This window comes from Lonchura striata, chromosome 4A (assembly GCF_050655825.1).
Source record: "Lonchura striata isolate lonStrDom1 chromosome 4A, ASM5065582v1, whole genome shotgun sequence".
NCBI classification, from domain to species: Eukaryota; Metazoa; Chordata; class Aves; order Passeriformes; family Estrildidae; genus Lonchura; species Lonchura striata.
The window spans coordinates 16,509,609-16,523,579 of NC_140742.1; the positions used below are offsets into that span (position 1 = coordinate 16,509,609).

The window sequence follows — 13,971 nt, forward strand, 5'->3', positions numbered from 1 at the left end:
CTGCCACCCTTGGATCTGGGATCACAGAGTTCAGGGTCAGCCTGAATGGAGGGTGAAATGAGGGATTTGGAAAGACTGTCAAAATAGCTGCCACCTCTTCTCCTTGGAAAAGGGAAGCCAAACTCTTGACAGGGAGGAAAGGTACCTCCAAGTGCTGTTCCTGCCAAAAGTGTGATTTCATCCCCATGGAGGAAAAAGGAAAGTGAATTTTCTTTTGAAGAAAGCTATCAATTCATCAAATAATCACTTCCTTATCAACCATCAGAACTCAGCTTTGAACTGTAAAAAGCTGTCATGGAAAAATGAGCCACATTTCACTGAACAGCTCAGTTCACTGGCTGATGGAGTAAGAAAATGCAAAAAGCTGGCTGTTTTTGTACAGCGAAACTGTAACATCTGTGTGCACTGAGGAGTGCAGGGAAAATATCCGTATTTGTGTGCTCCTGGTGCTGCAGCTGGAAAACATGGAAGGAGGAGAGGACAGAATAAAATCACAAAATCTGAGATGATGGTGGGACACAGAAACTGGCAGAACCAAAAAGCCAGACCCTGGGTCAGAGCCCTCAGAGCACACCAGGTAACACAGGCAGGAAAATGCAAATGAAAGGGAAAAGAAAGAACAGTTATCATCCTAAATTCCAGTTAGTGCAGCTTTTCCATCAAATCAATGTCAATAACTGAAGTATTAAAGGGCTGTGACTCCCTGAGTGCCTTGCTGGCTCTCTCCATGATTCATGAGAGATCAGGGTGCCACAATTAACCCAAGCTCTGCCTTCCCTGGGCTCCAGGACAGCCCCAGGTAATGTTTCTCCCCTCAATCCGTGTAGGTGTCAGCTCTGCTCTCGGTGAGTGCAGTGATTCCCCCTCCTCTGTTCTCTCCCGTGCTCTATTGCATCCAGGCCATATGGATAGAACCCCTGCGTATCCATATGCTGCAGGATGTGACTCAGGCTGCTGTGACTGGCTGTGCACTCTGGTTCTCCTGCACAGCTGAGGTTGCATGTCCCCTCCTGGCTGGTGCAGCTGGGCTCACTCTCGACTCTTGCTTCTCTAGGTAAAACTCTGGGTCATGGTGCTTTTGGGAAGGTGGTGGAGGCGTCTGCTTTTGGCATTGATAAATCTTCAACCTGCAAAACAGTTGCCGTAAAAATGCTGAAAGGTACAAAAATCCCTCTGAGATCCTCCCCACGCTGCTCAGGGGAGCTGGGGGCAGCGAGGCCACAGCTCAGCTCGCTGTGTCCTGCAAGGAGTGGGCTTCCATGTGGGATCAGCCATCCTGGAGGGATGCAAGGGTTGGAAATGACAGCAGCTCCGTGCTGCACTGCTGATTGAGGCTGGTATTCCTCAAGGAAGACAACAGCAGCTTCCAGCTCTGTGGGGTGAGGAGGGAAACAGATTATAGAGTGTAATTACATGAGATAGCCCAAAATTGGAGCTGAGCCTTCCATCCCAGCCTAGCCAGATGTAGAACAGTTCAAGGGGCTGGAAAAAAACCCAGTGCCAGGGGAGTAAATTAGAGACATCTTGCTTGCAATTATTGAAATGAAGGGAAGCTTTCCCGTTGGGTGGAGGGAAGGAGGGACCTCGGAGCCTGTTCTTGCACACCGAGCCTGCACACAGCGAGCAGTGAACCATCAGCCACAGGCTGCTTGCTTGGGCAGGGCTTGGGGCTGCTCCTGAGGGGGACTCCAAGGGCTCAGCTCATGCTGCCGTGGCCCTCAGGGCTCCATCCTGCTGCATGACACCATTAACCCCTGCCATGCCACCAGCAAGTGACTGCTGCCACGGGACTTGGCTTTTGCTGCCAGCTGCCTCTCCTGGTGCTCTGCTACTCCCATCTCTCTGAAATCACAAAAACACTCAGTTATCACCTCTTTGGACCTCCTTCAGGTCTGGTCTCCCCCCTCTATTTTCATCCTTCTGATCATTTTATCTCCTGCTGTTATATTTTCTGTTCCATGCCCATTTCCAGACCCCTAAAATCCCCTAGAAGTCCCTGATTCAGACATTCCCATCTCCATCTCCATGAAAACGTGCTGCCCTGGACAGCTCTGGGGTTTCATCCCTTCCATGCGGCGCCTCCCAACTGATGCTCATGTCAGCTCTGCCCTGCCAGCACATATTCAGCAATATTTGGCAGATTCTCCCTCATTTTACACCTCCCTCCCCCGTGGAGGCAGCTGCCTCCTGCTCTGGTCTGCCTCTCCCCAACTAACGTGCCCATAATTCATCACTTTCATGAATAAAGCAGATTCTCTAGTGCCAGTTAATCCATCCAGGGAATTAAAAAGGCTCTGGGGATGCCTGCATTTCTGCCATCTTCATGCAGTATGCTCTGGATCAAAGGCTAAAATTCAATGTGCAGAATTGTCTGAAACACTTCTGAGCTGGCTGCATCTTCCAGCATGTGCCAGGGGACACCAAGAGTGATACCACCCATGGACACACCAAACACTGAAGGAATCTTGGAATAGCTCCTTCTTTATGACACAGTTTGGAGAAAGATGATGGGGAATTCTACAAACAGATAAAGAGGTTACACCTGTCACACCAAATGATTCATTGCATAACTGTTTCTTCATATTTAAATCTTACATGATGCAAAGGCAAAGAAAACAGTCCAAAGCTCTCCTGTTAAAATACATAAGGGAAGTTTTGGAGACAAGGCTGGGAAGATAAAGCAGCACCTGAACAACCTTCTGGTCTGAGGGTGCCTGCCTTAAAATAATGTCACTGGCCAGCCAGGGCCTCCCCTGTCAAGTTCATGGCTCACACACAGATCTTAGAAAATTAATTTCTTGGGTCAATAAGATCTTACAGGCCTGAGTTTTAGTAATGCTGTGTGTTTCCTGGGACATTTTGGGACACAGCTTCCAGATCTGTGGATTCCTCCTCACCTGCAGTGGAGAGTTGTGAGGTACTGTAACCGAGTCCTGCAGAGAGGAAGGGACACGTTCTGTGAGCTGTGGGGGCTTGCAGAGGTTGGCTTTGCTAAGCTTGCAAATCTGAGTCCTGGCAGAGGCTCTGTGGGATCAGGTTTGGGGAAGGGACCATAACCCTCCATAACTCATGCTCAAGAAAGGAAGAGTCACCCAAAAGATAAAGTGTTATCCCACTCATAAAGGTCAGCAGACAATGAAACGGATGAATTATTATCTGTGTGAGAGTCTGAAAAGCCCAGATACTGCAAGGAACCTGGGTGGGTTTTGTTTCAGAGGATAAACAGGATCTTGCTGTGTCCTGTTGAAAATATCCTGTTGTGTAAAGATGATTTTTTTCCTGTTTATCTTAAGCAGAATGTGCAACTACTAATGAATGCAAGGCTCTAATGTCTGAGCTGAAGATACTCATCCATATAGGACATCACCTGAACGTGGTCAACCTGCTGGGAGCCTGCACCAAAGCTGGAGGTGAGGACTCTGCAGTAAATCAGGAGCAAAAAAGAAAACACTTTTCAGATGTTTTTGAATTTGGACAGTTTGGAAGTGCCTGTGGTGCAGTCAGTGCAAGTACAGCATTTCCAGCTCTCTGCTCACAGGAGAGCTGCTGCAGCTCCTGAGGGATGTGGCCTCATCCCACCCAGGGCTCCTGAACCTCTCCCACCTCCAACCTGGTGTCACCTCTCTGTTCTGTCTGGAGGTATTGAAAGGACGAGAACATTGGATTGCAGTGAGGTGCCCAATTCCTCCCTGTGGGCATTTCCAGGCTTCTTCTCCCTCTCCTTCCCTGCCTTATCAGGAAGGTGCTTTTCCAGGCTGAGCTGGGCTCCCTGAACCTCCTCTTTCCCACACAGCAGTTTCTGCTCTGTGGGCAGGAAGCCTGGGACAGCCCTGGGTGCAGCAGGAGCAGGGGCTGAGCTGGCAGGACTGGCCCTGCATCATACAAAGTCCCATAAATGTCAGACCTTTGTCACTCAAACATCCCACTCCTCACTGCTGACCTCCAAAATCTTCAAAACCACCCTCAACCAACAGGTTTAGGTGACCCGAGGGCAAGGGAAACCCCAGAGTGACAGAAATGAAGGCGGGAAATCAAGAGAGATGGTGCACAGATCTCTGGTCATTTGGGACCCCAACACCATCAGTATCCAACAGTTGTTGTCCAGTCATGAGGGAAAAGGAAAATTTCAGTGCGGGAGATCTGGGAGGGTGCCAGGGAAGAAATCTTTCCTCCAGCAAGGTGGTTCCAGTTCCTCAGGAAACAGCAACCAGCAGCCAAGGATACTGCTGGGGTCTGGGAGCTCCCAAGAACTGTAGCACTCCAGACCCCAAAAATTTGTGTGGGAGCAAGGGGCAGCAGCTCCAGCTGAGGGATTTGGGGTTCAGATGCAGCAGCCAGGAGCCTTTGCTGGGTGTGTGAGCAGAGGGGCTGGGACACTGGGAATGCTGGAGACACCCCCGTGCTCCCCTGAGGGGGCTCAGGACAAGCACGTGCCTCAAACCTGGCGGCAGGACAGGGCTCGGTGGTTCTTAACCCAAGGTTCTTAACCCAAGTTCTGCTTGCACAGCAAGACGCACCTCAGGGCTGATCAGAGGCTCTGACTGTCCCGTTTCTGAGAAACTTTTTCTCCTGGGAGTTCCTCAATTTGCCATTCTCCCTCCTGCCCCGTCCTGGGTGGGAGGTGACCCTCCCTCCTCCCTGCCAGGCCCTGGGACAGCTTTGGGGGCAGAGTCGGGGGCAGAGGGGTGCAGCAGGACCTCCCAGGGCATGGAGCAGCTTCGAGGCAGGCACTGCTTTGTTCTCCTCCAGCAGTGCAAGTGCAGACTAAAGAAAAACAGCCTGGAGCTCCAGAGGCAGACGCTGATCCGAGCTCCTGTGAAATTCCAGCGCTCCCCCCTCCCCGTTAGGCTTTATGTAACCCTGTATTCCTGATGGAGACTGGTATTAAGTATGCACATACATTATTTTAACAAGGTATCAAATAGCAGAATTTAACACTTTGCCGGAGTGTCTGATGTTCAGCAGTCAGAACTAATGCAGTGTGTGCTTTACAATGAGGGAACAAAATACGGGCAGGCCATGTCTAGGAAGCGTTTCAAAACCGTGAATAAATCACTAAGCAGAGCTTTAAAGCTGTTCTGGAATCTGCATTTCCTCAGGGCATCCATGAGGGACATTGGATATTGGGTTCTTCAGAGCCAAATCTCTTGAGCACGGCCAGATGCCAGCGCTGAGCAGAGCTCTGGGGTCAGCACTGGAAGCACTGAGATTTGGGGATTTGGGGTTGGTGGTTTTGCAGCCACTGCAAGGTTTTGAGGCTCGTTTCAGCTGCAGCAGAGGAACTGGGGGTCCTGGAGAGCCCCAAGGTGTGCACTCAAGGCAGCAGTGCCATAGAGCTGTGTAAGTGCAGAACCTGCAGGAATCCACAGGGAACACCACGGGCTCGGTTCTGCCTGCAGGAATTCAGCATCTCCCTTTCTGTGCTCCCAAAAGCTGCTCCTCTGCCTGTCCCACGCTGTCCCGGGGTCACTGTTCCCTCCTGGAGCTCTCCCATGCAATGCTGGAGCAGGAGCCGACTGCAGCCCTGCTCCTGCCCGGGGGGATGCAGGAATTCCAGCAGGAACCCTCCTGAGCTCCTTCCCCAAGGCCAAGTGCAACTCTCAGCACTTCCCCTTTGAAGTGCAAACTCTTCAGTCTGAACCAGAGACCTCCAGAGAAAAAGGTTCTGGACATGAAAGCCTCGGTGTTTGGCATTGATAATATTCCATGTTTATCCACATCCCAGTCCCATGGATGCACTTTATCTTACATTTGATGATTACAAAAAATAAAGGTCCAGAATGCAGCTTTTCCCTTCCCTCACACTGCAATATAAAAGCATTTCAAGCAGCTCTTAAAAACCTGCATAATTGTGTAAAAGTAGCACTGACTCTACAGTTGTTTGTAGAGGGATAAAGAAGAAAGTGAGAGCACTTTCCAGGCTTTCAGAAACTTCAGGCTGAGTATTTTTGCAGCTTTTCATTTAGATCTGTCTATGGCCCTGCATACTTTGATTTCCTCTGGTGGCATCAGCTCCACCCAAAACAAACAATTGTGAAGCCAGCAGAGAAAATGAAAACTGCTCCATGTGCAGAGCAAACCAACCTTAACAGCATCTGGGACTGTGTTGATCATCGTGAATTTCCTTGTTTATAAATTAGGAATAAATACCAACTGTTACCATCCAATGGGAAAAACTAAGAATGTGTTCCCTTCTCTCCACATCCCTACTGGTTGTGTCACTCCTGTGTTTCCTCATTTCCTCCTCTGTATAACAGAAATGCCATTTATTTTGAAGAGGATTTGGTGGGATAAATTAGAATTATGTGCTTTACGGTGCTTCAAAACTCATTTGACTTTCACTGACTTTTTTAGGTCCTTTAATGGTCATAGTGGAATATTGCAAATATGGAAATTTGTCCAACTATCTCCGAGGGAAACGAGGAGATTTCATTGCATACAAGGTATGAAAATGAGACTTCTGTCACAAGGCAGGGAATCAGCAACCACTGACAAAAGCTGGATTTGCTCTGCACTGGCACCAAGGCAACTGGATATTTCTATGGGCACTTTATTTCTCTCCACATTTTAATTTGTACAAGAAAGAAGAGGGATTTTTTTCCCCTGCAGGATCTCACTGCTGTCCTCTTCTAGCATCTCCTAAAGAATTAATTGCAAATACCCAAACACTCCAGAGCACTTGAAAGAGAAGGAATTACTTCTGAGACACTTCCCAGAACAAGGGGGGCAACAAACTAGTAGTGAAAAACTGGCATTAACTGAACTAAGAGAAAGTGAACCCTCCCAAAATACAAATCTGGTTTGGGGATTTTTGTTTCTAAGCCCCAAGTGAAAGCAGTTCATCCTTCCCCCATCTGCTCATTCCATCCTCTGTCCCTTCCCCTGTGCCAGCCCTGAAGTCTGTGCTGTAACAACAGCCTGGCTCATGGATACTCCAGATCAAAACCAACCAAAGGGTTGGGTTCCCAAACAGCTCTTTGCATGCACACAAACATCTGTGCCAGCACAGACTGGGCTGGGATGGGAGCAGGACAGGAGTAGAAATCAGGGCTGGGGAGGGATGGGAGTGACTCCTCCTCATGAATACCCAGCTCTGTGACCCCAGCCCTGCCAGACACTGCAGCCTCACCAAGACCATTTTCCCAGATGACTGCAGTATTATTAGTATTGTTAAAGCTATTGTGTGCAGGCAGCAAAGTACATGACTTTGTGTGGGTGAAGGAGATTTTCCTGGTGCACTCACTCAGAATTTCTTTCTCACCATTGTTGCCACGAGTTGAGGGCTGGTTGTGCCTCATTCCCCAGCACAGACACGTCAATGCCCATCATGCACTCACCTTGGGGGATTTTTAGCATCCTAAGACAGCAAAAGAATGACAAGATTGAGGGGATTTTTAGCATCCTAAGACAGCAAGAGAATTACAGCCTCTCTCTGCTCACCTCTCAGTCTCACCCAGCCAGCTTTCAGCTAACTCTGATGTGGAATATTGCTGTCAGTGAAAGGGGAATAATAAATAGGAATAAGTAGGAAACCAGGCTTTATTAATTTATAATCAGAACTAATAAAGCCTAGTTTCCTATTTATTCCCACTTCAGGAAACATAATTTTCAAACATGCTCATCTTCAGAGGACCCTTTCTCCTTATGCCATTCTGTCACATATTTTGAATCCTCAAGCATTGCATCACACAAAGCTAAAAATCAGGTTTATGCCATTTCTAGTCCCAGGAAAACTCTGACCAAGCAGAGAAGAGTCTGGATGAGTCCAACAGTGATTTGACTGAACTGATCAAGAGGCGCCTCGAGAGTGTGGCCAGCACAGGCAGCTCTGCCAGCTCAGGATTTATTGAAGATAAGAGTTACAGTGACTCAGAAGATGATGAAGAAGGTAAAAGAATGCTACCTCATCCCAAATCTTTTATTGGAAAGACTTCTGTCACTTGGCTAGTGCCACACACACTGCCACACATTTTACAAGCCCTTATATGGCTTGGCTTGTTCCTGAAATCCCAAATTCTTCCTCTTGCCTGTTCCCACTCCCACTTTCTCACAATAAGAGAGCTTTGCATTGTGTACAAAAGCTGCTCCTGTTGAGTGAGAGGAGAAATAGGAATGTTTTACCAGACTTGTGAGGTCACTCTGTCCCTGGGCTCTTGTCTATAAAGTTTCCCTCACTCCCAGCCTGAGGTGTTTTTTCCCCATAGCTGAATGAGTGACTAATGGATGAGGGAATTTTGTTAACCATCTGATCTTCTGCCTCTGGATCAGTGGTTGCTCACCCAGAGATGTAACCCTGCAGACACCCAGCACTCAGGTGTGGGGCTGGGACCATCAGCACACAAGTGGCACCAGTGCCACCCAGCTCTGGAGCTGTTGCTGCAGAGTTTTGCCACGTCTCTGATCTCTCCTAGATGCTGAGGATCTGTACAAGAGGCCCTTGACTCTGGAGGATCTGATTTGCTACAGCTTCCAGGTGGCAAAAGGCATGGAGTTCCTCGCCTCCCGAAAAGTGAGCTCATTCAGACTTCTTGCAGAGTATCTGATGTGAAAAAACCCAAACACCCTCTTGAGTCTGAGAAATGTGCTTTTTGCTCTTCTGTTAGAGTGCTGGAGATCACGTTAGCTCTGGTGGTTAAGCAGTAATTAGCGCTGAAGGGGTTGTGGGGGAACATTCATCATCTTCTTGGCTGCAGGGACTGGCATCTGCAGCAGGAGGGTTTAGATAGAAGAAGTGAAGTTCTCAGAAACCGAGACAATTTGTGGAGTTGCCTCATAAATAAATGCAGAAAGGTCTTGTAAAGAAAGCTCCTTTTAGTGTGGTGAACACCACTACTGAAAATGAGGAGGGATTATCCAGTTATTCCTTTAGTTTGTCAGAGGTGTTGGGGACTGTCAGCAGAGTCAGCACTGCTTGGATAAACAGGAAGCAGTTTGTACCCTGTGGAACAGCTTTTCAGGTAAATTCAGCGTAATCCGCAGACCAAATGTGAACACAACTGAGCCTCAGTCACACACAGCTATCAGGGTTTTCCCAGCTTTTATAGAGATGGGGCAGCTGAGAAGCATTTTAGAAGATTTTATTCTATTATTAGTCTCAATGAATACTGAGGCACTAGAGATGTAAAACTCAACACCCTTCCATCAGAAGCTAACCTATTTCCTGGTTACAATACTTTATAAATGCTTTTCAGCCTATTAGCTTTTTCCCACAAGGCTGCTGTTTCTTCTAACACCAATCACCTATATTTTTACCCCACGTATTTTTCCACACGTGGTCTGCTACAATGCATCTTTCACAGTTCTAATTCTCCAAAATATCTTATCTTTTTGCAAGGCCATTTTTGAAACTTGTTCCTTGCTCAGTCTCTCTCTCTCAACAATGTCATATCTATTCCATGGCCTTCCTAAACCAGCACACCTTATCTCAGTGTTTGCATACAGATGTACAGGACTCTGTGAGCTTTCTGTCAGGTTTTGAGAATTCTTTACAAATCCATTTCCCACACCAGGGAAGCCCCCAGAAACCCTGTGCAGGGTTATCCCATCTCATACCCTCCTGAACCTGCACTGGCAAATGTAGCTGCAGCTGCTTTTTGGCCTCTCCAAAATTTCCTAGGGAAAAATGAGAAAATAAGACTCTCTTCCTTGTTGTAACTGAAAAGTTATTTCAGACAGAAAAATCAGAAAACTGACTCTAATGTTGGCTAGTTCCCTGAGTTATTCCCTCTTTTGCATATCCCAGTGTATTTGGAGCAGATTCCCACTCATCCTCTGACCTGCTCCCAGCACAGTTCATTTCTTTCCCCGTTCCCAAAGAAGCTCTCCTGCCTCCAGCTGGAGCAGGAGCTCCTTGTCCAGCCCCCCGTGACGCTGTGTCCTTCCCTGGCAGTGCATCCACCGGGATTTGGCAGCCAGGAACATCCTCCTGTCCGAGAACAACGTGGTCAAGATCTGTGACTTCGGCCTCGCCAGGGATATTTACAAAGACCCCGACTACGTACGGAAGGGAGATGTGAGTGCAAGGAGCTTCAGCTCTTACCCTCAGGCTGGGCTTGGGCAGATCAGAAACAGCAGATCTGGCAACCTGTTGTGTCTCTGGCTTTTAGGCACGGCTTCCACTCAAGTGGATGGCTCCAGAAGCTATTTTTGACAAAATTTACACCACGCAGAGTGACGTGTGGTCTTTCGGAGTGCTGCTGTGGGAAATATTTTCTCTAGGTAAGAATGGTTTCAAAACCTTTTTTTCCCCCCTAATTTATTGCTGCCTAGCTAAGAAAAACTGTTAACAAAAGGTGATCATTGGGGCAGTGCTTCTGTTTCACTGAGAACGAGTACATAGTGCAGACCAGGTGTAAAATAAAGCAAATTTCAATGAGAACTCCACCTGACAAAGGACATGAAAACACTGGGGAGAGGCATCAAAAATCCAAAATCCTGGACCTAACATTTGTACCCACTGAAAGCAACAGAGCCCAGAGATAAAATGCAAGCCTGTGTGGCTGGGAGGAGTGGGAGATTTCTTGTGGAGCAGTGAAGAAGTTTTCTATCAAACCACACCTGCTTCAGGGAGCCTCACAGCTGCAGAGTCACCTTGCTGTGGGCACCCTGGCTGCTGCTGGTAGCCCATGCAATGTGAGCCCACATGATATTTTATCCCAGCTTGATCATCCACCCCACAAAATCTTAAGATTTTTCTAGGCAGGAAAAATCTCTTGGCAGCAGCTGCTGTTGGGTTGGTGCAAGGAGCAGTGCTGGGCTCAGCCAAAACCCTTTTGGCAGCAGACCAAGGGTAGAACGTGGGCTCTTGTGGCTGCATCATTTGCAAGCCACAACATTTCTAAAAGAATAATAATGATGTTCTTTATGTACTCGAGATTTCATCCCAGGATGCTGTTAGAAATCTCAGCCTCACTGAGCCCTGGTTATTGTCCAGCAGATAAAGCTGTGAGACCTACACAAGCAGCCCTACAGACGCTTGGACTGTGCTGCTCTCAGATTCTACTTGCAGAGGGGCAAGATTTGTTTTCCTGAGGGAATTTAGGAATGTCAGCTCTGGCTTTTTAATCAGCATTTGCAGACAAAAGAAAACAAGAAGTATTGTCAACTTAAGCTGCTGGATTTTAAAGCAAACTCTAATCTCCTTCTATCTTTGGTTCATGGATCAGTTGAAATTAATGATTGGGCTCAAGATGCCAAGTGAAAAATGCAAAGTCTGGAGCTGTTTCTATCCTAATCTTTACTTAGGGCTGGCTGCAAAATCGTAACCTGCTCAGTCCAAGTCTTTGATTTGGACTTTTCCCTACTCCACATCTGCACACCAAGCAGAAAGTTCACACTCGAGTGGTTGAAACAAGTGGCAACTGCTGCTTTCCCTGGGCTCAGCCCTGTTTTTTAGGGTGTTGTTATTTTGGGGTAAGAGCATCACCCACTGCAGGTGTAGAAACAGCACAGAAAGGCAAAGCTGCAGAAGCACCAGGAATGCCCTGGTTTTATCAGATTATTCAGGAAGATCAGGAAGATGCTTCACCATCAGCATCTACAGACACACTCAAGGGACAGGGCTCTCCACTGGGAACCAAAGGGATGGAATGCTGATGAATCCAAGGGGCACTGCAGAAACAAACTTTGTATCGCCCCCAAAGGTCCTGACAGAATTTAATAGATGGCCTTTAATACTGAACACTAATACAAATTAAAATCCAGTCAGTAAAATTCACCTCTCTTTTAATCTATATTTTAAAAAAACAGTTTATCTGGGTTCTTTTAGCCCCTTTCTTGGCACTGTCCCCTTCTGAATTTGGAATCTCCCAAATGGCTCCAGGGGCTGCCACCCGTGCAGCAGCCTCTGCCCTGGCTGTGACGTAGATCACAAACTGCTTTTTCAGTTGGTGGCACAGGCTCAAAATCAGTCATTTTCTCTGAGAGGGTTTTTCATCCAGCTCATCCAGGCATGCCTGTGGTTTGGCACTGCTCACATCTGCAGCTCAAATGATAAATATTTAATTAAGGATTTGTGTCACTGATTGAATTCTGTCATATAAAAGTTTTACAGATCATTGAGAGCCACGAGATGGAAGTTATTTGTCGTTGCCATAGGGTGTGTTTTGGCTCCCATTTACAGCTGCTGCTCTCACTGGGTCCCACAGACTGAGCACCCTCTAAAAAAGGGAAAAATACTGATTAAGAAAATGCAGAGTGTAGTTTGTGTCGTGAAGGACAATAGGCTGACTGCAGAAAGGCTGGCAGCCTGGATCTGCTTTGGTGATACACAGGGAAATCAGGACTTGAGGGAATATTAATTTCCATCTGGGACTGAGTTTGCAATGAGCTTTAAATTATCCCAGTGGGGTCAGAACACCTCATGTCAGGTAGTGTCAGCAGTGTTTAACACATTCTGAAATCACTAATGGTACAGAATGTTGGTGTCTCCTGGAATTTCAATGTGCACTGTTCCAAAAGCAATCAGAGATAATTATGTAAACAAGCAGTTCCTGGTAGTAACATCAGCATCTCATTATCCCACTAAAATAAAACCAAGATCAAAAGAGGGCTCCCATATCCAATGCATGCCACATCTTTGAGCATTTTGAATGAGATTTCCCCTAAGGAAAACACCATGTGCAGGCCTTACACCATATGTTCCAGCCTACATTTCTCCTAAGCTGTCTCAGCATTCCAAATCCAAGTTATTAGACTTATCCCATAGTCCAGATAAAGACAGTGCTGAATGGAAGTGGGGGAGTTCCTTGCTTTTATGATCTGAGCTGCCTCCAGCTGGTAGGAGGCCAGCACTGGCCAAAATATAAATTACCAAAAGATCCTGCAGTCAAAAATAAGTAATAGACTTATGGAATGTTCAGAGGTTGGAATGGATCTTCAAGATGACCTAGTCCCAACCCCTCCTGCCATGGGCAGGACACCTCCTACTAAACCAGGCTGCTCAAGGCTTTATCCAACCTGCTTTGGAACACTGCCAGGGATGGGCCATCCATAACCCCCTGGGCAGCCTGTGCCAGAGCCTCACCACCCTCTAGTGAAATATTTCATCCTAATATTTAACCTAAATGTCCCTTCTTTCAGTTTGTCCCTGTACTCCTTGTCCTATCACTGTTATCCTTCACCTTCCCTGTATTTGCTCTCACCCACATCTTGCAGTTGATCTGATCTGTGATGAAACCAGAGAGAGAGAGAGCTCAGATTGTGAGAGCAAGTGGGATTCTCCATCTGTGAGATGAACAGTTAATTCCCAGGTTACTCGGAGCATAATGACAGGCCACAGGCAAGACTGGGAAGGAAAATCTGGGTATAAAGCAGAAATGATGGTGCTACCTGTCTCCAGCTTACATAACTCCAGGAAACACTGTCAGTCCTTTGCTCTGGTACTTGCACATCCAGGAAATTCAGAAGTGCTGTGGATAAGCATCCCTGGGCTCTGGATGTCCTGGGAGCCCATTTGTGCTGAGATTCCTCCTCAGGCAGTGCTGGGATCTTGGTTCCCCAGTGCAGGTCCTGCCCACTGAGCAGTCAGGTTCACGGAGTAGAACAATTCTGGAAGCAGCCACATTTTGGCCCCTTCTTCAGTGCTTTATCCAAAAGATTTCTGCTGTTCTCATTGTGCCCCCAAGTGCACGGCACATGATGGTGTTTGCAGGAAATATGCAGGAATGTTATAGACAGTAAATCATACACAGATTCCTCGAGGGCTGGATACAGATTCCATTCAATCTCCCATGTAAGACTTGATGAAATTGTTTCCAAATTCATCATCCAGCCTCTGGGATGCCAAAATGTCCAAGACAAGGGTTGTGCTGCACAGGAAGCATTGGCTTAAGGGAGAGGGAGGGAGGGAAGTTATAAATCTTTTCACTTTATCCTCTGTAGGTTCAGTAACATTTTAAATTTCAGCTTAGACTTCTTCTGAATTTTACCTGTGAGTTCTGGATTACTCAGATGCCAGAGCACTCTCCCAGA

General features: G+C 47.2%; 1 protein-coding gene across 3 annotated transcripts in view; it reads left to right on the forward strand.

Moving 5' to 3' along the window:
- LOC110467886 (vascular endothelial growth factor receptor kdr-like) overlaps positions 1 to 13,971 on the forward strand; it is a 124,613-nt gene that overhangs the window by 91,754 nt on the left and 18,888 nt on the right. Inside the window, exons 18-24 of one of the 3 annotated variants that reach the window (XM_077786582.2) lie at positions 1,055 to 1,159; positions 3,297 to 3,410; positions 6,355 to 6,443; positions 7,723 to 7,888; positions 8,412 to 8,509; positions 9,890 to 10,012; positions 10,107 to 10,218. In XM_077786582.2, coding sequence (XP_077642708.2) covers positions 1,055 to 1,159; positions 3,297 to 3,410; positions 6,355 to 6,443; positions 7,723 to 7,888; positions 8,412 to 8,509; positions 9,890 to 10,012; positions 10,107 to 10,218 — 807 coding nt within the window. Of the gene's footprint in view, positions 1 to 1,054; positions 1,160 to 3,293; positions 3,411 to 6,354; positions 6,444 to 7,722; positions 7,889 to 8,411; positions 8,510 to 9,889; positions 10,013 to 10,106; positions 10,219 to 13,971 lie in introns of all 3 variants that reach the window. The other 2 variants (XM_077786581.2, XM_085570745.1) reach the window with 2 other exon arrangements.